Raw genomic sequence first — 23,954 nt, forward strand, 5'->3', positions numbered from 1 at the left:
TGGACGTTCAACCAACTGAGCCACCCAGGCACCCCTGCCTTGTTTTTATCTTAAAAAAAAAAAAAAGTTACATGGGCTTCTCCTTAGCAGTAAAGGCTGAAATGTGCAAGTCCTCAAATGTGCATATTTTTAGACCAGCCGAAGTCTTTTTGTCCCAATGATAGCTATTGTCAATCATTTCAGTTGTCTTTGCTCTATCTGTTATCTGACAACTTGATCCCATGGATGACTTATCTAATTGACTTCATGCTCAGGTTCTTGAGATGCCACAATATTAAAAACAGTAATACCAATTCCTCCTATCTGCAAACCACTCTATTCTTTGCAAAGTACTTTGGCTTCTGGGAGACATTTTGAACCTCATGACTCTGTGAAGGAAATGGAGGTGCTGTGTTTATCTCCCACAATGAGCTGAACCCACCTTGGTGGCCCTAGGAAGACCGGAACCATGTTTATTCTAGAGGCAGAATCACTTCATTTGCTCCTGAGCTCCATTCTATTGTCTATTCTATGAACATGGAAAGCCTGATGCAGATAATCTCACTAAAGTAGGTATCGCTAAAAGACCACTCAGGTAGCTGGGACATTGGCATGTTGAGAACTGGAGTGAGTTTGGCATGGGCTTATTGTTTCCTGTATCTGGAAAAGAACACCATAATCAACACATTGCCTTACAGGAATATTGTAATGGTTACTGGGAAAACAGAGAACATATATATTTTGTTGTTGTTGTTCTTGGGCTCTGGACACATAGATATTCTTACCACAGTAGTCAGGAGATAGTCATCATGAGAGACCACTGAAGAGGACTGCACAAGAACTCTCCAGGGACAGGGATATGAGCCAACTGGTCCTCAAGAAGGGGCAGTTGTTTAGAGCTCACCACTAACCTTAGTCAAAGAAGAAAACATACAAATGGTGGATTCTTTGGAATTTCAGATGTGATCTCTTTCTCTCTCTCTCCCATTACAGTAATCCGGTACAACAGTGATCTGGCACAGAAATACCATCCTTGCTTCTGGATCGATGGGCAGTATCTCTGCTGCTCTCAGACAGCCAAAAATGCTATGGGCTGCCAAATTTTGGAGAATAGGAATGGAAGTAAGAGATCTTATCAATATAATTTCTCCCTCTTTTGACCCTATCCACCACCCTTTCAAGGGTCTGTCAAACCCAGGTTTGTATATTTTGCCCACTACACAAAGGGGCCTGGGAGAGGGGTTTCGCTGGGGCCGAAATCCTGCTGGCACTCTGCTGTCCAAGCTGTGCAACCTGGTACAGGGCTGTACGCACTTAGACTTTTTCTAACTTTCCTAAAGGTAATGTATACAAAAGCTAAGTTCCTAATCAAATCTGTCCCTGGGCCCTTTCCTAAGATGCATTCTATATCAAAACTGGTTTCTTACTTTGTAGGTTTAAAACCTGGGAGTTCTCACCGAAAGACGAAAAAGCCCCTTCCTCCCACACCTGAAGAGGACCAGGTATACAGGGAAATTGGTGCTGCTACTGTTTAAATAGAAACTTACAGGGGCACCTGGGTAGCTCAGTCGGTAGAGCATATGACTCTTGATCTTGGGGTCGTGAGTTCAAGCCCCATGTTGGGTGTAGAGATTAATTTAAAAATAAAATTAAAAATTAAAAAAAGAGAAACTTACAGTCACACCCTGAAAGCACACCAGTCTTAGAACTCCCAGGGGACTTAGTAATGTTAATTGGAGTTCTTGAGGAAACATGGGATTTGTCCTAATTAGGACTTCCTATTCAGTGGTAAGATAGAGGGCTATTGCAAAGCTCTTGGCAATGATTTAATCCAATCACCTGTTTAAAACAAAACAAAGCCTGATATTTTTAAGTGAAAAATATTTTCAAACATAGAGTTGTAAGAATTTAACAGTGAATACCCATATACCCAATACCTGATCCTACCACTAATATATTATTATTGATTTTTTTGGTTATTTTTTAAAATCTAAAAACCTCTTTCTCATATTTTATGAGTAAGCAGGGAAGGAGTTATTATGCTCATTTTACAAACAAGGAAACTAAGATTTGGAGCCACTTAGTAGATCCATGTACTAGTTTAATGCCAAGGTTTCCACATCATGACTGTTCATGGTTTTTGTCTGGGAAGTTTTAAAATTACTGGTGCCTGGGTCCCATCCCCAGATATTTTGACACTATTGATATAGGAAACAGCCTAGGATTATTAGCCACTCTCTAGATGATTCTGATGTGCACTCCAGGCTGAGAAGCCAGCATAGATACTTGAAAACTGGTTGAATAAATGCTGAATAAACATTTTTTTTTTTATTCCTGATTTAGGTTAGACTGATGTCTCTAGTAAGCCTGAGAGTTGGGGGAGAAGAGGAGAGGGCTTGATATCTAGCCAAAATCCCCTACTTTTTCCTTCTCAACTACACAGATCTTGAAAAAGCCTCTGCCCCCTGAGCCAACAGCACCACCTGCCTCTACAAGTGAGCTGAAAAAGGTTGTAGCCCTTTATGATTACCTGCCAATGAATGCAAATGATCTACAGCTACGAAAGGGTGATGAGTATTTTATCCTGGAGGAGAGCAACTTACCCTGGTGGAGAGCGCGGGATAAAAATGGGTGAGTCCACTCCAGCCCTTCTGGAGCCTTGTGTCCACCTTCTCCACACACATGCAAAATCTTGCAGCATGACTCCCCCGTTCAGTATCCCAATCAGAAATTGTTCTTCCCACACCAAAGTGACTATGCTGTCCTGCCAAGTACTTCCCAGAGTGCAGCTCTACTTGTGGCCACCTGTCGGAGCCTACAAGGTCTGGCCCATTATGTTGTCATGCGCATATAATCAGTGCTGCACGTGCAGAAGCTACACACTTCACTGGCTTAGCCATGCATCAGTGACATGATCCTCTTTGAGGGAGGAATGTGGTTTATATACCTCCATTTGAGATCTGTTCTGAGCCAGGGGATACAGGCATATGAATCTGTATCCCCCGCCCCTGCCAGGATGGGAAGTATTGGATGATATACCACACTGTCTCCTCTACAGGCAGGAAGGCTACATTCCTAGTAACTATGTCACCGAAGCAGAAGACTCCATAGAAATGTATGAGTGAGTATGTTTATGTTCCCAGCACACAGTCTTCCCAGACGAATGGAATATAATGTATACATTCTTATACTTTCAGTAAAATTTTTATTTTAAGATACTTACTAAAGCCACTGCCAACTGGGTCAAATGATGCCACCACCCTAAGTCAGTGGGTATGTCTTACCCTCACCCCAAACACTCTTTTCTTTTGAGAGCTGGAGAGGTCATCACACAACCTCACCCACCCAAATTCAGAAGAACCACTCAAAGAAAAGTATTTGACAATTTGATAAGAAAGGGTGAAAACATCAAACTTCTGTTGTTTTCCTTTCTCCCTAATCATGTAAATGGATTATCCTTGAATGTCCTGTCCCTAATCCCTTCCTTGAACCCCTTTGCCTTTTGTCCTGTGCTCTTCATTTCCAACCAGTCTTTGGGAAAGGGATGCTGTGTGCTATGCACATGATAGGTACTCAATAAATAGGAGTTGATTGAACTGACTGAACCACTGGCATAGACGAGCCGTGAAAGGTGCTCTAACCTCTAAGCTGCTAACCCTGTGGCCTAAGAGCCACTGAAGCATTCTCCCTTTACAGGTGGTATTCTAAACACATGACTCGGAGTCAAGCTGAGCAACTGCTAAAGCAAGAGGTAAGTGTGTGACCACAGGAAAATGGCATTCTCCTTGCACAACAAGTGAGGGCTTGCTTCTATCTGTCACCTCAAGGCAAGGCAGTGTCAAGGCTGTCATTTTATTGGGGTGGGGTGTCTCAATTACACTTTTCAGTATCAAAAGCAATGAGGCTGCAGTTCAAACATGGAACTTGTCAGTAAAATCAAGGCTTCAGTTTTCTCTCAGGTTTGGGCAGGTGGGATGCAGGTGTGAGCACCACTTCCTCCTTAAAGTTAGATTCTTTTTCATTGTTTCAGGGGAAAGAAGGAGGTTTCATTGTCAGAGACTCCAGCAAAGCAGGAAAATATACTGTGTCTGTGTTTGCTAAATCTACAGGGTGAGCATTACTGTTCCAAGGCCCTGGGGACAAAGGGGAGAGGTTCTTTAATAGTGTGCCTCTCCTACTACCTGTGTCCCTTAAACTCAAAATTCACTTCACTTTACTTTGGGTCCTGCTGACACTTGTTCTCAAGTTGCTGACTCAGCACCCACTTCCTTAGGGACTCTCAAGGGGTGATACGCCATTATGTTGTGTGTTCCACACCTCAGAGCCAGTATTACCTGGCTGAGAAGCACCTTTTCAGCACCATCCCTGAACTCATTAACTACCATCAGCATAACTCTGCAGGTGAGTATCAGGGGTACCAGATAAGAAGAGTGTGACAAGAACCAGTAGAAGCAATTCAGGACAAAGTGGTGAGGGGACAAAAAGCCTCACAAAGCAGTGCAAGTTAGTTGTGAAAGAAAACCCTTATGATGCTGGGTAGAGGTCTGCCTTTGACTGCCAGACTTTGCACCCAGTACAGACTGACTTCTTATTTGGTGACTAAATCTCAGTGCTAAGGAAAGACATAGAAGATACTGGTAACTAATAAATCAGCAAGTATTCATTGAGTTCCTATTGTGTCCTCAGCAGTTTTCTTGATACTGGAGGAGAACACAGTAAAGTTATTAGTCAAGGTCCTTGCCCTCAAAGAACATACAGATTAGAAAATATCAGAAGACAGTTTCTCAGTCTGGTAGGCATTTGAAAAACTGGGAGATTGGTGACGGCATGAATACATTGAGAAGACTTGCTGCTGTCTGCTATCCCCATTCAAGGCAGTGTCAAGGCTGTAATTTTATGGGGTCCCAATTACACTTTTCAGTATCAAAAGCAGAAGTAGAATGTGAGCTAAGCCTGGGCTTGGAGGTGGGGATATATTTAGTTGGGGAGTGTATTTCAATTAGTATTTATCTCTTTTTTTCTGAAAATCCTTTTGTGAAAGGAGAAACTTCCAGAAAAATTTGGGCTCGTGAAGATCTTCTGGAATTCAAAATGTACCAGAAAGATAAATATCAGAAGTGTAAGGCTTTAAGCGAGGGTGTGTATGACATCCCACCTCCTACACTGCACCAGCAGCATGACCCTCTTTGTATGTTTCAGGACTCATATCTAGGCTCAAATATCCAGTGTCTCAACAAAACAAGAATGCGCCTTCCACTGCAGGCCTGGGTTACGGTAACTGCTTATTTCTCTAGGGTAGGGTGGACTGATCAGTTGCAAGGACTACCTTTGGCAGACCCAATTAGACCTTGCAGCACATTGTTCTGCACCAGCTGCCTCAAGGAAGATTAAGACAAAGCCAAACAAGTTATTTAATAATTCTTCTTGCCCTGGTGGCTCCTACTGGGACTGCAAAAACAGATTCATAAAGGGATTATTTTTTAATTGTGGTAAAAAAAATAACCATAAAGGAATTTTAACAGATTGTCTAGTTTCTCCTTCCTTTTAGGCTAATTGGCACCTAAAATTCCAATTCCTTCAACCAGTAACCACCCTGTCCCTGAGATTTTCCCAGGCAAAGAGACATTAGTACTCCTGAACATTTCCTTTTTACCACTTGCCTATTACTACCCCTAGTAGAGATTCTTATCTATTGTAGGAATTATACATACATGACTCCCAAAGAATCGTATCAAGGCTTTGTTGTTATAGGATCATGGGAAATCGATCCAAAGGACCTGACCTTCTTAAAGGAGCTGGGGACTGGACAATTTGGGGTAGTGAAATATGGAAAATGGAGAGGCCAGTATGACGTGGCCATCAAGATGATCAAAGAAGGCTCCATGTCCGAGGATGAGTTCATTGAAGAAGCCAAAGTCATGATGTGAGTTATAGCCCAAACTCAACTCTCAATCCAGTTGCCGGAGTCTAGGAATTACCAGGACTGTTTCCACTGTGGCTTAAGGTGACTTAGAGTAGGAGAGATTTGGGACCAGGGCCTGAGGTCAATCTTTGGTGGGAATACTAACTGCTGAGGTAATCATTTCTTTATCTTAGATATTGGTTGATAATAGTGTTGATCACAGGGGTGTACCATCTCAGTAGCATTTAAGGATAAATGTGAAAAATGAGACTTCCAAAAGGAAGACTGATTCTGATTACCCTTATTGTTCAGTTAGCCCTGGGCTTATTTTCTGTTCTATTGATGGGCTCCAAATCTCTCTCCACTCTCACATATTAGGCATATTTGTGGTTTAGGGTGGGAAAGAGGAAAGTCAACTTGTTATCATGGTCCCTTACCTGATACTTTACTTCCAGGCCAACTCTTTTCCTCTCCAGCCCCTTTCTGATTAGTATGCAGAGCCAGAAAGTGAGGACTGGTTTTTTGCCTCTCCTGTAGGAATCTTTCCCATGAGAAGCTGGTACAGTTGTATGGCGTCTGTACCAAGCAGCGCCCCATCTTCATCATCACTGAGTACATGGCCAATGGCTGCCTCCTGAACTACCTGAGGGAAATGCGCCACCGCCTCCAGACTCAGCAGCTGCTGGAGATGTGCAAGGATGTCTGTGAAGCCATGGAATACCTGGAGTCAAAGCAATTTCTTCACCGAGACCTGGTAGGACCTCAGAAGGATTGGCCTGGGACCAAGGACTGAGGGGGTGAAAGTAGCAGAGGAATATATATAGTACATGGATGAGGAGGGTTGCTGGAATCATCATTTCAGTTTTATCTAGAAGGCATTAAGAGTTAGGTGAACCTATGCTCCAGTGGTCAACCAGTCAAGGATCTCTAGTCCCAACACAAGTTCTGCCATGGTGATAGCTAGAGCTGTCACTCACTCCCATCCCCTACCACAGCAAGTAAAAATGGTGGGGTCCTTCAGGACAGAAGGGCAACCCTGCTTCCCATTGGGGCTGCTCCTGGCACAGAGCCTCATTTGGTTACATCAGAGTACATTTGTACATTTGGGTACATTTGTTCTTTTATAAAAAAAAAATGTTGTATGTTACTTAGCAAACACTTAAAAACACATTAAAAAAAAAAACTGAGGGCACCTGGGTGGCTCAATGGATTAAGCCTCTGACTCTTGATTTCAGCTCAGGTCATGATTTCATGGCTTGGGCGTTCAAACCCCACATCAGGCTCTGTGCTGAGAGCGCGGAGCCTTTTTGGGATTCTCTCCCTGCCCCCTGCCCCTACCCTGTTTGTTCTCTCTCTCTCTCTCTCTCTCTCTCTCTCAAAATAAATAAATAAACATAAAAAGTGTTTTCATTAAAAATAAAAACTGAATTTCCAGCTTGTCTTGAAAATCTTGACCATCTTGAAACACCAGGCCCATTCTCACAGACCATGCTAACAGTCAACTGGTGCTGAGGAACAGCTGCCTCCTTCAGACCAACTGCATGCTTTGCATTTTCCTGCAATCTACCCTCCCACTTCACTCTCTCATTTTGCCGGTGCCTGCCTGGCCTCTAGAAGCATCGGAGTTTGTGCCACTGCTTATTTCAGGGAGGCCAAGGCTCAAATTGTCTTAGCCCACTGGCAGAAAAGCAAACCAAACAAAACAAACTTGCCTTCTGTTTTCCCTAATTCTCTCAACATTTTGGTAGAGGAAGGGGTGTCATGGAATCATCACTGTGAATGGAATCATTCTGTATGCCCTCAATGTTTTACTTATGTCTACATAGCAGGTTGCTTTAGATGTATGGGAAATGTATCCAAGTTTCTCCGTGGCAACAGCTGACTCCTGCTGGGTGGGAAAGTGTCTCTGGAGTGAAAGAGATGAAGCTTCCCTGGCTTCATTCCCCTGGTGGGCAGAATCTTTGTGCCTTTGTGACCTGTATGTCAGGGCCAGAGTCTCACTGGTAATTGTTGTACTACAGGCAGCCCGAAACTGTTTGGTAAATGATCAAGGAGTTGTTAAAGTATCTGACTTCGGCCTGTCCAGGTAAGTGTATCTTTTTCATCTTTCCCTCTACAAGTAAAATAGGGGTGCCTGGGTGGCTCAATCATTCAAAGTGTCTGACTTCGGCTCAGGTCATGATCTCGAAGTTCGTGAGTTCAAGCCCCGCGTTGGGCTCTGTGCTGACACCTCGGAGCCTGGAACCTGCTTCAGATTCTGTCTCCCTCTGTCTCTGCCCCATCCCCTGTTCCGTCTCTCTCTCTCTCTCTCTCTCAAAAAAAGAATAAACATTAAAAAAATTAAAACTAAAAATAGCACAGCACAAACATGAGGCAGCATTATTGTTTTTCACCCTCTCCCTTTCTTTTATCCCCCTCATTCTAGTCTTTCTGTTCCTTTTCTTTCTTTGAATTATTTAAGTCACTTCTTTTGTCTTTTGTATCCCTCTCCTCTCCTTTGTCATTCCCTCTTTCTTTAGCCAATTTCTCCAAATACGTTTTTTTTTTTTTTTTTGATTTGTTAATCCTGTTGTCTCTACTCCTGAGCCTCCTTCTTTACTAATCAGTCTAATTCCCATGGGCAACTACAGACTAGAAGGAAGGAGAAAAGACAAAGAAGGACACAGAAGAAGAAGGGAGTATTATTTCACTTCATACTTTCTGTAACCATATTATTAATCAAGAAAGCTAATTCAGATAAGAAAACAGGATTACATTAAAAATAACCTTTTAAAAACATACTGATTGGCCCATAGGCATGCATTTGTGCAGTTCATATGACTTGCCAAGAAAGTTTAAGCACATGTCAAGCTCTCTCCAAATCCTAACAGTAACAAGTCTTGAACCATCCACAGGTATGTCCTGGATGATGAATACACAAGCTCAGTAGGCTCCAAATTTCCAGTCCGGTGGTCTCCACCAGAAGTCCTTATGTATAGCAAGTTCAGCAGCAAATCTGACATCTGGGCTTTTGGTGAGTGGATAAAATTATACAGATTATACAGCTTAAAGGAAGGGAAAGCAGTGGGGAAATTGCCACTTTGTAACCTGCACACAGAGGTTACTATCTGTTGTTTTCATTCTTCTAATCCTTAGGGAGTGCTTACTATTGTCAGGCACCACAGGGGTTCCTGGGGCTAAAAACAGTAAAATAGACATGATTCCTGCCTTCTTAGAACTCACAATATATTGAGAGGAACAATTTATTCAGTATTCCACAGCTTCTGAATACTGATTATGTACCAAGGGACTCTGCCAGACCCTATAATTACAACGACAAATAAGAAGCTGTCTCTTTCCTAGAGGAGCTAATAGTCCAGTAAGACCCTGTTTACCCTCTAGTGTGGTCAGTACTACAGGAGAAGTTTGGACCAAATGCAAAATTGAAAGTGTGGGGAATCAGCTGCATCTAATATTTGACATTGATCTAGGAAGACTAGTGTCCCAACTACCTGAAGAGACTGCAAATTGACTTAATACATTTTTTCATTTTCTAGGGGTTTTGATGTGGGAAATTTACTCTCTGGGGAAGATGCCATATGAAAGATTTTCTAACAGTGAAACAGCTGAACACATTGCCCAAGGTCTACGTCTCTATAGGCCTCATCTAGCTTCAGAGAGGGTATATAGCATCATGTACAGCTGCTGGCATGAGGTAAGTGTTTTGTTGGGACCTCTTAAGTGATTTCCTCAAGCTGTACTTTCCCATTTAGCCAGCCAGGCACCCAGTCCCCATGCTCCCTGGCCACATGGCGGCTGGGCACACACTGATAGCTACACACATTCTTGGACCCAGCCTGTACCCCAGTCCTTTGATGGCCAGAGGCTTTCCCAGGCTCATCCAGTTCTCCCTACAGTATCATTAACAGACTCCATTACCAACTCAGCTTTAGGGAGAGGGGATGTTGTGGGCCCATGTCACCTAGCATAAGCAGGCAGTTAACGGTACTCAGGCAAATGTATGGACACTTAAAATGAAGAGAAAAGTCATTAAAATTTGTGTTGATTCCTTTGGAAGTCATTGGCTTTTTCTTCTACTTTACTAACTGCCAACCTTTTCTGGCTGTGGTCCTAAATGGCATTAAAAAAAAATCCTGAAAGGAACTAAAATAGGCAGTGGTCATTTTTAATTTTTTTAAATGTTTATTTAGTGTTTTGAGAGAGAGAGAGAGGGAGAGAGCAAAGCAGGGGAGGGTGGGAGGGGGCAGAGAATCTGAAGCAGCCTCCATGCTGACAGCAGAAAGCCCAATGTGGGGCTCGAACTCAAGAACCACTGACCTAAGCTGAAGTCAGATGCTGAACCAACTGAGCCACCTAGGTGCCCCAGTAGTGGTCATTTTTTTTTTAAATATAATGCATCATGGGGTATGTGGATAGTAGTGGTATTTTGAAAATAAGGAGCCTGTCCCACTATTACTAAAATGTTTTGGGGGCACCTGGGTGGCTCAGTTGGTTAAGCGTCCAACTTCAGCTCAGGTCATGATCTCATGGTCTGTGAGTTCCAGCCCCGCATCGGGCTCTGTGCTGACAGCTGAGAGCCTGGAGCCTGCTTCGGATTCTGTGTCTCCCTCTCTCTCTGCCCCTCCCCTGCTCATGCTCTGTCTCTCTCTGTCTCAAAAATAAAAATAAAATAAAATGTTTTGCTGCTCTCACCTTGAGTTTTTTCAGAGGTGCTTTCTCCACTTTTCAGTAGATCTTTGGCAACATTAATTTGGCACCCTAAATCTCTAGTAGGAAATGAATGCTCGGCTTAGTTCTGTGCCACTAGAAACAGGGAAGGACAGTGTCCAACAAACATATATGTGAATCTGGAGTCCTCCTGGTGGGGTGAAAAGTGGGTATATGGATCAAAGCATGGTTCCTTTCCCTTCAACAAATGACTGAAGTCACAAAGGATGTATGGAGAAAGGGACAACCATTTCCCTTCTCTCTCCTGTGCCATGCAGGTTTAAGGGAGATTGACAATGCTCCTTCCCAACTAGGACATCCTCACTCTGCTACTTAACTGTTTCATACAGGTGCTTTCTGCAGAGCCTGTTTAAAGTAATACTCATGAGGGGCACCTGGGTGGCTCAATCAGTTAAGCGTCTGACTCCTGATTTTGGCTCAGGTCATGATCTCATGGTTCCTTAGAGCAAGCCCCACATTGGGCTCTGTGCTGACAGCGTGGAGCCTATTTGGGATTCTCTCTCTCCCTCTCTCTGCTCCCCACCCCCCATCCCTGCTCATGCCCTCTCGCTGTCTTTCTGTCTCTCTTTCTGTCTTTTTACCAAAATAAATAAACATTTAAAGAAAAGTAATACTCATGAAATTGGCATATCAGAATCCCTGGAAAACTCTTAAAACTGCAGATAACTGGGCCTTTTCAGAGATTCCAATTAGGTATGTCTGAAGCAGAACCCAGAAAGTCTTCCAAAAAAACCTTTTTTTAATGTTTATTTTATTTTTGAGAGAGAGAGAGACAGATCACGAGTGGGGGAGGAGCAGAGAGGGAGACACAGAATCTGAAGCAGACTGCAGGCTCTGAGCTATTAGCACAGTGCCCTATGAGGGGCTCAAACTCATGAGCCGTGAAATCATGACCTGAGCCGAAGTTGGACACTTAACCGACTGAGCCACCCAGGTACCCCCCCACCCAGAAAAGTCTTTTTAAACATCCCTGGAAATTCTGATACTCCGCTAGGTTTAAGAACCACTGATTCAAAGGGACAAGAAATTGATGACTTTTTGGTTCTGATGGATTGAGACCTTTCTGGCATGAATATGCCCTGAATCACGAAATACCTCAGGGGTTTATGGACCATGGTGGTCACAAAGGGTCTTAGTCTAGAGGCCAGACAGTGGTAATAAAAATGTCCTAGGTGCTGAGGATCTCTGCCCACTGATGCAGCCCATGATCTTGAAATGTTAATTTCTTTGTAAAACTTTGACTGTGGGATGATAGAAACCGTATTTGAAAGCTTACAATTTCAGTTCTGTCAAACATTTAAACTTGTTCAGTAGCCATTTTTCACTTGAGGATCCACAATAAGGATGTATTGATGTACAATTTTGTAATGAATTTACCCTCAGTTTAATCAGTGTTTGTGAGTTTAATTTGCGAATTGTCCCATTACATTAATAACCTGAGTTACTAAAGATGAAAAGTGCACAAAGACATTATGGAGCACTTCCATTCCTTTTCCTCTTTCTTTCGTGTGTAATTGACAGGTTATGCTATAGGGAATATAGTATACACTTGATAAACATTTGCTGCTTACTCAGTGCATTTCCCTTGAATTTTGGATTTTAGCCTGCTGTTACACTCTACTTTCTGTTTGGTTTTAGAAAGCAGAGGAACGTCCTACTTTCAAAATTCTTCTGAGCAACATCCTAGATGTCATGGATGAAGAATCCTGAGCTCACCAATAAGCTTCTTGTTTCTACCCCTCTCCTCCACAAGCCCCAATTTCATTTCTGAGGAAATCCCAAGTTTACAGGCACTGGATCCTTTGTGCTCTTGCTGAATACACAAAGGCCCCTCTCTACATCTAGGAATGACTCTTTTCTATGATTCTCTGGGATAGTACCTTCTGAGCAAAAGCCAAGGAATTCTTGTGCCTGGTATTGTTCTCAGAGAAAATAATTTCCAGGAGTATTAAGACAGGACTGAATTTGGGATGGAAAATTTGGAGGAGGGAGGGATGTAAATAGCCTGACAAGGTATCCAACAGCTCTTTGGGTAGGCATTAGAGCTTGGGGGGCGGGAGGCAGAATTTGGCAAGAATAAAATGGTGTCATAAAAATGGGAGGGCAGGGTGTTTTGATAAAATAAAATTACTGGAAAGCATGAAGGTTTCTTGCTACCTCGATTAATCACACAACCTCCCTGAAGCGCCCTATCTCAGTGTTGCAGAGAACTGTTGCCTGGCATTGGTTTGCCATATTCCTACTTTGAGAACTTGGCAAGATTCACGGCAATTTAACTCCTCTGGCTCTTGGAAAATTCTGGCTCTAAATCAGAGATAAACTCACAAGCAAAGCACCAGTGCATGCAGCATGACCGGAATGAATCTGAAAGTTGGGGACAAATTCTGCAGGAGCCTCTTTCAAAACACCATCAAAGAACTGGGGCTCCAGGATGGCTAAGAGACGGGCCTAGCAGTCACAGCGGCAGGAAAAGCGAGGGCCAATTTGGAAGTGGGCAGGGCCAGGGCTTCTCGGGCAGGCCGAACCAGCCACCTGGTGTGAAGTAACTTCCTTTTTCACTTTTGACCGTTTCTCTTTGGAATAGCATCTCGACCGCATCGCAACACCCGGCTACAAGCCCGGAGGCCTCCCAACTGACGTAGGGAGCGGCCGCTGGGTCGCGAGCTGGAAGCGGGGAGCGCAAGCGGCTGGGAGGAGCGGCGGGCGGGGGTAGGGGGCCACACGCCGGCGCGTTGCAGTCACGGGGCGGGTCTGGAGGCGGTGGATTGTGGTTCCGGTTCCGTCGCGGAGACACGTGAAGGTCGGTGAGTTGCTGCAGAGTTCCTCTCGGCACGCGTGGTGGCGCTGGGATGGATGCCTCCTCGTCTTCGTCCGCGGCGGGTTTGGGCTCGGTGGACCCACAGCTGCAGCATTTCATTGAGGTGGAGACTCAGAAGCAGCGCTTCCAGCAGCTGGTGCACCAGATGACGGAACTTTGTTGGGTGAGGAGCTGGGTCTGGGACCTAGCTACTGTCCCTGCTTTCTCCCTGCCCCTTCCGGGCGGGACTTGTCAGGACGTCCGGGATTCGGGGACGGGGAGGGCCCGGTAGCATCTTGCCTTGGTTTCCTTCGGTTTCTCACACCAAGCGGGAGGGGTGAGAGGGTGACTCCGTTTCTCGGGGAATTCTCACGCCAGACCATGGCTTTGTTGGTGCAGAGGACTGGGGATCACACTTGTCCCGAGCAGCACTTTTAGGCACCTGAGGTTGACGCTGCCTGGTGCTGGTCACCAATACTGAGATCTTATTTTTGGAGCCCCGATTCCCAGGAAGTGAGTCTCCCATTTCTGGACTCCTCAGGGTTAACCTGGATTTCCCAGTTGCTTTAACCGTTGTCCGTGACAAATGAGTCGCTGTAGCCCACTAACTGTAAAAGTAGCGTCTTCTCCCCCCCCCCCCCCCCCCACTTAAATTTGCTTTTTTTGTTGGGTTGTTGTGTAATACCAAGCTGTTTGGGGTCTCAATGTTGAGGAATTGAATATGCCTTGTGAGGGGACTTGGCAAAAGGGTGAAAGGCATTTGCAGCTTAGGATCAAAGTGTTCTCTAGCTGCCAAGGGCAGCATAACTGCCCTGCCTTGAGAAAAAATATCTCATAGAATTCAGAGGCCAAGGATAATTTTCCTTGGAAGTGGAGAGTCTGACGCTTGTGTACACAGCAGAGAATAACTAATAAAATTCATTTGAAATAACTTGAACTATATACAGTTATTGGTTCCGTAGTCCCTTTCACATAAACTTATGGTATTGTGGGACTCTGACCCCTAACAAATGCTTACTTAAGTCCTGTACTACTTGGTACTTTCATTCTTTAAAAAAAAACAAACTGTAATTCATTACATTTGGGCCAGGAGGGGGTGTGGTTGAGGATTCCTCTAAGAATCTGTAATTTGTGGGCCCTTTAGGAAAATTCATACAACTTTCCATTCATCTTGAGAGGATTCAAGAACTTCTGGCTTAAGTATACAAGGTTACAGCATCTTGGGTAATAGATGTCTTTTTTTGTTTGATAGGTTTCAGGGTGTCACTGCTGTGATTTATGCTTTCACCCCCCTTTTTTCCCCCTGGCAGTTAGTCTAAAGGCATTAAATGGTGGCAGCATTGTGGAGTTACAGCCAAATTCAGCCAAAGGTTACTTCACTTGTATTTTGCCCCTCCCCCCCCCTTTTTTGCTCTGTAATAGCTCCACCATTTTCTGGCCCAATAATTTTGGGCAAAGTATCTCTCCCACTGCTTCCCTGTTTGTAAAATGAGGATTAATAATAGTATCTATTAGGTAGTATTGTTGTGAGAATTTAATGTAAGGCTGTAGATAACTGCTTGCCATACGCCAAATGAGAAATATTAACATAACAGATACTGGGTTTAGGTGAAATTTTTCCTATAAATAACAAGTTACCCCCCCCTTTTTTACCCCAAGTTCTCTTTGTGATTCTGTATCTTGTCCTGTTTGTGATTCTGTATCTTGTCCCGAGCAGGAAAAGTGCATGGACAAGCCTGGGCCAAAGTTGGATAGTCGGGCTGAGGCCTGTTTTGTGAACTGCGTTGAGCGCTTCATTGATACAAGCCAGTTCATCTTGAATCGACTGGAACAGACCCAGAAAACCAAGCCAGTTTTCTCAGAAAGCCTTTCTGACTAATCTCAGCATTACCTCTTTGGAAAAGGAAGGTAGTCCAAGAAATGAAGAGCTGTTGATGGGATAGTTGAAGAAAAGGCTATGGGGGGATTGGCTCCCACCTTTGTCACTCTTGGGACATCCTGTCACCTGAGAATGAACAAAGACCAGTTGTGTGTGTGTGTGTGTGTGTGTGTGTGTGTGTGTGCGCGCGCGCGCGCGCGCGCGCGCGCACTTTGAGGGACATATGTGTATTTGGCTGTTTTTTAATGCTAATCTTGTGAAAACAATTGACAGATGAATGGAAAACTCTACTAGATGCATATTACTGTATGCGGGACTGTGCTTTCTCAAAGTCCCATTAATTGCTCTCTATAATTTTGACAGTGGAACTGCTTTCTCTAATTTGATAGTGGGACCACATAGGTACAACCTGTCATTTGCATGGATTCATTTAGGATTTCTGGGGAGATTGTTATACATCTTTGTGTCTCTCAGAAAGGGCAGCAATGAGCAAAGGGTAATTTGCTACTTAACTGTAGGCCTCCTTATCTAGTGTTTTGACTATCAGTGTTGGAAAAAAATCGATGGGATATTCATACAATACACTTCAGCTTTCTAGATAATCTCCCCTATGCTGTGATTTACTTAAATATATAAAGGTATGGTCTCAAGGTAGTACAGGTAGCTTGAGTGTCTAGAGGCCTTTGGTTATAAAGGAATGTAGCCAGTGAGCATAATACTCATTACTAAACTGCCACAAGGAAGAAGCTTACTGACGCTGTATATCAGGGTTGAAAAAATTCAAAGATGTGCCTAAGTAGGTTGTAAAGATTTAGGCCAGTCAAGAACTAACAGCAGTTTCAGGTAGAGGTGCATGTCTAATGTTAATCAGTATAGGTTCCATTGATTGCATCTTTTTAATCACTGAAATAAAAGCTTCTACAAAATTAAACTCTGATTGAGAAGGCTTTCTATTCTGGTTATCACCTGCACCCTGGAGAGATTTGGTGTAGGCTGGTTCCAAGACTGAAGGTTAATCAGTCCAGGTACCTCCTCTGTGCAAGGAACAGCATGGCATTCCAGGAATCTCTGACCTTTATGTGACAAAAAGAGAACCTTCAGATGAGATGAGATGAGATGGGGGAAATTTCACTGTTGACAGTCCATTCCCTGAGTGTAGAAGAAGAGGTTATATTGACTGGATTCCACCCCCCACCCCAACTTCAAATCCTAGTAGTATACTGGAGTGTAGACCTAAAGTGGAACTGCCTGTTGGGAGTCTTTAGTTCAAGTCCACGAAGGTTGGGGAAATACACATTTCTAGAAGCCTCAAGTCCTTTTAGCTTTCCACCATATATGTACTATAAGGAAATTTTTTAAAATCCTGATGAAAAAATTCAACAAAAGTTTTTCTTTTAAGTTTTATTTATTTATTTTGAGAGACAGCATGAGCAGGAGAGGAGCAGGGAGAGAGAGAGAAAGAGAATCCCAAGCAGGCTCCGCAGAGCCTGACATGGGGCTCAATCTCACAAACTGAGATCATGATCTGAGCCGAAATCAACAGTTGGATGCTTAATAGACTGAGCCACCCAGGCACCCCCAACAAAAGTTTTAAGTGATTACTCTGTGCCAGATACTTTCTTGCCAGAGACTCAGGAGTACGTAAAAAACAAAGGAGTGCCATGTAGAAAAAGCAGGGAATGTTTGTGGGGGTATTGTGATTTGACATCAGATGGTTAGAGAAGGCCTCTTTGGGAACATGGCATTTCAGCAGAGATCTGAAAGAATTAAGTGACCAAGCCATGTTGGTATCAGGGAAGAATATTTCAAGCAGAGGTTACAGAAAGTCCAAAGGCCCCAAGGTCAGAGCAGCATGCTGTGATGCTAAAGTAGACTAGTCAAAAGGTCTAGTATGACGGGTGAAATGAATAAGGAGAATGCTAAGAAATAAAGTCAGAGACCTATGCATGAGAGGGATTGGGGCTGGGAGGCAGGGATGTGCACTGATCATACAGGGCTTTGTAGGCCATTGCAAGTACTTGGTTTTTACCAAGCAAGATGGGGAGCCATTTGAGGGTTTTTAGCAGATGAGTGATGTGATATCGCTTAAGTTTTACGGGGATCTAGCTGCTGTTTGGAGAACATGTAGGTAAGTAATAATAATGTCATTTTGAAGTCCAGGAGAACTCAGGCTCTTAGGGTAGGTATCTAGCATATACTTTGTATCTATATATCCCTATTGTTTTCTACCACTACCCGCCCCCCCCGCCCGAGTTTAGTGTGTTCTCATAAAACCTCAAGTCATAAAGGGAGGGTCTTTTAGTCTTTGCCTTCTTATTCTTCCTTACTCTTTTTCTTATATATTATTATGTCATTATTTATTAGCTATTTCATTCATTGTTACTCTTGCTTCACTTAGTATTAAAATATTCTCCTCACATTTAGACACAAAGTTAACCATTTTGTTTTACAGTGTTACTGCTTGCTCAGCTAGTGTACATAATGAGAAAGAGTCTGTCAGATTGATACAACATGCTTGAGCACCAAGTATATGTGTGACACTGCTAGGTACAAGATAATAGGAAAGAAAAGGTCGAACATTTGTCCCCGTCTGCGAGGAAGTATACCAGAGCAACAATTTGAGCTTTTGTTTGCTTTGTCAGTCTCCAAAATTTATTTTCAGGATCTTGATAGAAAGGTGGTAGTGTCGGCCCTAATAACATTCAAAGTTCTCATTTCAATATTCAGGGTACAATGCTTAAGACATAAAGAAATAAAAGGAATGAATTAGCAGACTGTTCCCGAAATGCAATCTTACTTGGAAGCCTAATGTATAAAACAGAGAAGCAAAGCTGTTCCAACAGTGGTGGGGATATCTGGAGGCCTGCTGTTGTCACCCCCACCCCCACTTCACCCACCCCTGTGGTGCCTAAGGCACTGTCTTAGGACCTCTAGGGTTTTACTAAGCATAATGTGAAAACTGGACCAAGACTATCCCTAAGGCCCCTGTCCATGAGCCCATGAATGAACATTAGGGATGACACATGCAAGGAAATCAAGCAAGAACTTCATATTTATTTATGGTAACAAATCTCTATTAGGAGTTTAGATTTAAAAATATAACAAGTCAATAAACCCCATGTAGAATAACATCTACATGGAAAGCAATCGGGGCTTTTTTTAAACCAATTTTCATTCGTGTGAGTACCTTAAAAAATCTTGGCCTGGGGAGATTTTATTTCAAAGACCACCCACTAGTGCATCTTTTGAGACTCTTCATGCTCCCATCCTGTCTCATCTTCTGGATTCAAAAGAGGCTGATGCAGAAGAGTCTGGTAATGTGCATTTTTATTCCATGTAAGAGAAATGGTATTGTTTAGATTTTTTTATGAAGTATTTTTTTTACGTTTATTTATTTTTGATAGAGCACAAGTGAGGGAGGGGCAGAGAGAGAAGGAGACACAGAATCTGAAGCAGGCTCCTGGCTCTGAGCTGTCAGCACAGAGCCCTATGCGGGGCTCGAACTCATGAACTGTGAGATCATGACCTGAGCTGAAGTCGGACACTTAACCGACTGAGCCACCCAGGCGCCCTTTGGGTATTGTTTAGATTAATTGATCCCCAGTCAATGGGCAGCAGATACCACAAGGGACCTCTCAAAAGGCATGGAGGAAAAAAGCCCAAGAACTAGGGTGAGGAAACCACAGGTGGTACCACCAAAGTTGCTGAGAGACTTTGCTGCCATTCCTTGAAAAGAATGGCAGAGAGGTGATGACAGCAGTAGGGAAAAGCAAATACTATATGAAAAGGACTGCATAGGTACTGGCAATAGCCAAAGCCTTGGTCAGATAGTTCATTTGAATGCCACACCCATCACAGACAAGTCAAGAGTATCCAGTTGAAGGCTGGTTATGTGATTGGCTTCCCTAAAACAGCTGCTTCAAGGCAATGCCCAAACTTGATACCTGACACAGAAAGTGAGCCAACAGATCATATCTGAATATACATAAGGAGGACATCATGAGGTCCCACTATGAAGACAAGCAAGTGGAACTGATCACTACACACAAATCCTGCGATAAAAGAAAATAATTGAATTACTACTTTTAGTACTTATATAAGAAATGCTAAAGCAATTTGATGATTAAATCATTACATCCATTAACATTTTAACAAGAGAAACATTTCAGCCATTAACCATTAATGTATGAACTAATAAAATTTGTGTTGTGTATCTAAGGCTATATCTTAAAAAATCACTCAAAAAGGCAAAGCCTATACAATATGATTAGGGTACTTTCTGCTACACAGAAATACATAAAAGGGATGGTTAGGATATAGCAAGCCAGGATTCAAATGTACTGATCAGGAACTCTAGATGAACAAAGGGGTCAACAGAATTTTGAGCTGTATCTATAATATAATAGCTATGCTTTGCTGAGGAAATATATACTATTTGCCAAATGTTGTACTAAGTATTTTACATGGGTCATCTAAAAATTACAACTCAGAGGAACTATTACATCGATTTACAGATGGAGGAGCTGAGGCCCAGAGAAATGATCTTATTCAAGGTTACACAGCTAATAAATTACAGGGATGGTTTTTGAATCCAAGCAGTTTGACCCCAGAACTAATGGTCTGAACTACTACACTAAACTACCTCCTAATGCATTTAGAGATCGGAAGAAATGTTTCTTTATTAATTTTTTTTGACGTTTATTTATTTTTGAGACAGAGAGCATGAAGGGGGGAGGGGCAGAGAGAGAAGGAGACACAGAATCGGAAGCAGGCTCCGGGCTCTGAGCCATCAGCCCAGAGCCCGACGCGGGGCTCGAACTCACGGACCGTGAGATCGTGACCTGAACTGAAGTCGGACGCTTGACCGACTGCGCCACCCAGGCACCCCAAGAAATGTTTCTTTAAAGGGTAAGGCCAGAGTGGAACATTTCATTCTGGAGAGACCATGGTATAATAGAAAGAGAATAGGTTTCAGAGTTAGGCAGAACGGGTTCAAATCCTGACTTTGCCAACACCTGTGTGACTTTAGGGAAGTCACTTAACCTTTAATCTTCAGTTCCTTTTTTAAATTTTTTTTAAAGTTTATTTATTTATTTTGAGAGAGGGAGAGAGAGAATCCCAAGCAGGCTCTGCACCATCAGCGCAGACCCCGATGCAGAGCTTGAACTCAACTGCAAGACCATGACCTGAGCTGAAACCAAAAATCGGATGATTAACCGACTGAGCCATCCAGGTTCCCCTGATTTTCAGTTTCTTTATAAAACTGAGATGGTAATGCCCACCTTACAGGATTGAAAGATGAGATCACATGTAAAGCACTTGGTACACTATAGATGCTTTAGCAGTAGCAATTGATTACCATTATTCAGAACTGAGCATCTTTGATAACCCTGGCAGAGTCATTATATGGGAGAACAAGAGAAAAGCAAAAAGTCACTTAATAAAGCTGACTCATTGATGAAGTGGCAGGGCTAATGGAGCATATAATATTAAGAATCTTGAGTTTTATCTTGCAATCAATGGGAAGCTATTGAAGGATTTTAAACAGTGGAGTAATATAATGATATTTGCACTTTTTTAAGTGATCAAAGTACTACATGCATGTTTTAAAACTTTCAAACAATATAGAATTGTTTAAAATAAATGAAAGTCCTCCCCTTACCCTCATGTATGTATTTAGAAAGATCACTTTAGCAGCTAGATGGTAGTTGGATTAAGACAGAACAATAGTAAGAGTATATTCACTAATTGAGGCAACAGACTGTGAGGGATTGGATTCAAATAATTTCAGAAATTTCAGGAATTTCAGAAATTTCTAACTGATTCACATTCCCTTTGTTACTGATATAGTGATTAATAACCCCTCATTCTATTCCTGAGTGAGCTTTCATCAAGCTTCCCTACTTCACACAAAACTCAGGAGCTGTAAAATAAAAGGTTGTTAATTTTGTCTATATAAAAAATTCTGAACAGCAAAAACTTCATTAAGCAAAGTTAAAAGAAAAATAATAGGAAGCGAATCTTTGAACCTTTTCTACAAAGGACTAATTTCCTTACATAAAGGACCCCTACGAATCAATCATAAAAGACCATTCAATAGAAAAATGGACAAAGGATATAAAAAGACAATTCAAAGAAATGGAAACACAGATGGCTCTTGAATATGTGAAAAGATGTTTATATTTAAGAGAAATTTTAAAAACCTACACTGAGCTATAACATCTCTCACCTGTTAGACTGTCAAAACAAAATTCTGGTAACATACTGTTGTGTGGGTGGTGAAAGGAAACGGTTACCCTTACACTACTAGTGGGGGTGTAAATTGGTATCATCTCCATGGAAAGCAGTTTAACAATATCCACCAAGTTATATATGTACACACCTTCTATTCCAGAAATCTGACTTCTAGGAATTCATCCTATGGATATACGCACATGTTCCAGCTGACAAATAAGATTATTCACTGCAGCATTGTAACAGAAAGGGACTGGAAACAACCCAAGTGTCTCTCAATAAGATATTGATTAAAAAATGTTCCTACAATGAGATACTTAACTATGTAGCTATGAGGCTACATACATACATACAAAAATGTATGAGGGATCTCTATACCAATATTGAACTCCAATACATAGTTAAATTAAAACAGCAAGATTGAAGACACAATATGCTACCATTTGTGTAAAAGGGGGGGGGAGATTAAAACATATGTGCACATTTGCTTGAATAAGCATAAAATATCTCTTGAAAGATATTGTTAACGTTGGTTGCATCCGGGAAGAGGAACCATGTCGTTGGGGAGTAAGGATGGGAGGAGGCTTTACCATACATCTTTTCTGTATGCCTTTTGAATTTTGAATCATGTGAATGTATTACATATTCAAAAAATAAATATTATTTTAAAAATAAAATTTCTCCCCACTTCAGAACTCTGAGCTCTGTACTAAAAAGTGGAGAGGTATGATGGAAACCACTTCCAGGAATAAAAGCTCTATATTTGAATTGCAACACTTTCAAGTAGTTTTAGTTTTGTCGTTGTTGTTGTTTATTTGTTTAAGAAGGCTCAACTCCCAACCTGGAGCTTAAACTCACGACCCTGAGATCAATAGTTGCATGCTCTACCAGCTGGGTCAACGAGGTGCCCCTCTTCCTTCCTATTCTTTTCATTTTTTTAAGATTTTATTTTTAAATAATCGGGTGCTCAACGTCGCTCCTCATCAGGGAAATACAAATCAAAACCACACTGAGATACCACCCGACGCCAGTCAGAGTGGCTAAAATGAACAAATCAGGAGACTATAGATGCTGGTGAGGATGTGGAAAAACGGGAACCCTCTTGCACTGTTGGTGGGAATGCAAATTGGTGCAGCCACTCTGGAAAACAGTGTGGAGGTTCCTCAAAAAATTAATAGATCTACCCTAGGAGTCAGCAATAGCACTGCTAGGAATTTACCCAAGGGATACAGGAGTGCTGATGCATAGGGGCACTTGTACCCCAATGTTTATAGCGGCACTCTCAACAATAGCCAAATTATGGAAAGAGCCTAAATGTCCATCAACTGATGAATGGATAAAGAAATTGTGGTTTATATACACAATGGAATACTACGTGGCAATGAGAAAGAATGAAAGATGGTCTTTCGTAGCAACGTGGATGGAACTGGAGAGTGTTATGCTAAGTGAAATAAGTCATACAGAGAAAGACAGATACCATATGTTTTCACTCTTATGTGGATCCTGAGAAACTTAATAGAAGACCATGGGGGAGGGGAAGAAAAAAAAGAGGTTAGAGAGGGAGGGAGCCAAATCATAAGAGACTCTTAAAAACTGAGAACTGAGGGTTGATGGCGGGTGGGAGGGAGGGGAGGGTGGGTGATGGGTATTGAGGAGGGCACCTGTTGGGATGAGCACTGGGTGTTGTATGGAAACCAATTTGACAATAAATTTCATATTTAAAAAAAATAAATAAAAATAAATAATCTCTACACCCAACCGGGGGCTCAAACTCATAACCCTGAGATCAAGAGTTGCAGGCTCCACTGACTGACCCAGCCAGGCGCCCCCTGAACTGCAATTCTTTCAGATGTCCACTAGTCTCAGATTATTTATATATCTAAGGACCTCAAGCAAATGTGGGATAAGGGTGAGATGAATAAAGCACTCACCTTGTGTGCAGAATTTAAGGGGATACCAGAAAAACCTCAATAATCTAGATAATTAAGTATTTGCCAATTGAAATTAATGCAAAAATCCATGATGAACAGAATATCAAAATTTTAAATACGGACAGGATCAACAAAAGTGCCATACTGAGCCATACTGGAGCTTGAGTCAAAAGGAAAAATGTGGACCCCATATACATGTTTTTATGTATTCTTGAATGGTTAATGTTTTCCAGAACATTAAAGCAGTTATAAAATTGAAAAGTAGATACATTAAAACTCACAGCATTTAGTTTAAATATTTTATTTATGCCAAGACCATAATTTATTAAAGTTTTATTTTCCTGGCTTTAATGGAAGCAAACTCATGAATACATTTTCATCAAAACCAGTAATATTTTCATTACATATTTAATTAGGCCGAAAAGAATATGTAGAATTTGTGGGGGTGGGGGGGGGGGGAAGAGAAGTGCTAGTAATCTGGTGCAACTGAAATGCATGGTAGAC

The 23,954-nt window shown here is 42.3% G+C and overlaps 2 protein-coding genes across 5 annotated transcripts in view; both read left to right on the forward strand.

The window, feature by feature from the left end:
- BTK (Bruton tyrosine kinase) overlaps positions 1-13,277 on the forward strand; it is a 32,596-nt gene extending 19,319 nt beyond the window's left edge. For all 4 annotated transcript variants that reach the window (XM_081792971.1, XM_081792973.1, XM_081792972.1 and 1 more), the window contains 14 exons: positions 973-1,101; positions 1,414-1,481; positions 2,423-2,610; positions 3,038-3,100; positions 3,676-3,730; positions 4,010-4,089; positions 4,253-4,380; positions 5,179-5,253; positions 5,731-5,902; positions 6,419-6,635; positions 7,903-7,967; positions 8,776-8,894; positions 9,418-9,575; positions 12,248-13,277. In XM_081792971.1, coding sequence (XP_081649097.1) covers positions 973-1,101; positions 1,414-1,481; positions 2,423-2,610; positions 3,038-3,100; positions 3,676-3,730; positions 4,010-4,089; positions 4,253-4,380; positions 5,179-5,253; positions 5,731-5,902; positions 6,419-6,635; positions 7,903-7,967; positions 8,776-8,894; positions 9,418-9,575; positions 12,248-12,319 — 1,589 coding nt within the window. In that variant the 3' untranslated portion in view covers positions 12,320-13,277. The remainder of the gene's footprint in view (positions 1-972; positions 1,102-1,413; positions 1,482-2,422; positions 2,611-3,037; positions 3,101-3,675; positions 3,731-4,009; positions 4,090-4,252; positions 4,381-5,178; positions 5,254-5,730; positions 5,903-6,418; positions 6,636-7,902; positions 7,968-8,775; positions 8,895-9,417; positions 9,576-12,247) is intronic.
- A 90-nt stretch (positions 13,278-13,367) lies between these two features.
- On the forward strand, positions 13,368-16,216 carry TIMM8A (translocase of inner mitochondrial membrane 8A). Its single transcript, XM_081792975.1, has 2 exons — positions 13,368-13,590; positions 15,124-16,216. The coding sequence occupies exons 1-2, from the start codon at positions 13,459-13,461 to the stop codon at positions 15,283-15,285; spliced, it is 294 nt and encodes a 97-aa protein (XP_081649101.1). The 5' UTR covers positions 13,368-13,458; the 3' UTR covers positions 15,286-16,216.
- Positions 16,217-23,954: the final 7,738 nt, after the last annotated feature.

This window comes from Panthera onca, chromosome X (genome assembly GCF_046562875.1).
Source record: "Panthera onca isolate mPanOnc1 chromosome X, mPanOnc1 haplotype 2, whole genome shotgun sequence".
Taxonomy (NCBI): Eukaryota; Metazoa; Chordata; class Mammalia; order Carnivora; family Felidae; genus Panthera; species Panthera onca.

Bases quoted from the DNA above. Each gene is read 5' to 3' on its own strand.
- TIMM8A (XM_081792975.1), top strand. From the start codon at position 13,459: ATGGATGCCTCCTCGTCTTCGTCCGCGGCGGGTTTGGGCTCGGTGGAC. The intron at 13,591-15,123 runs GTGAGGAGCTGG...TGTCCCGAGCAG, and splicing joins AGATGACGGAACTTTGTTGG to GAAAAGTGCATGGACAAGCC.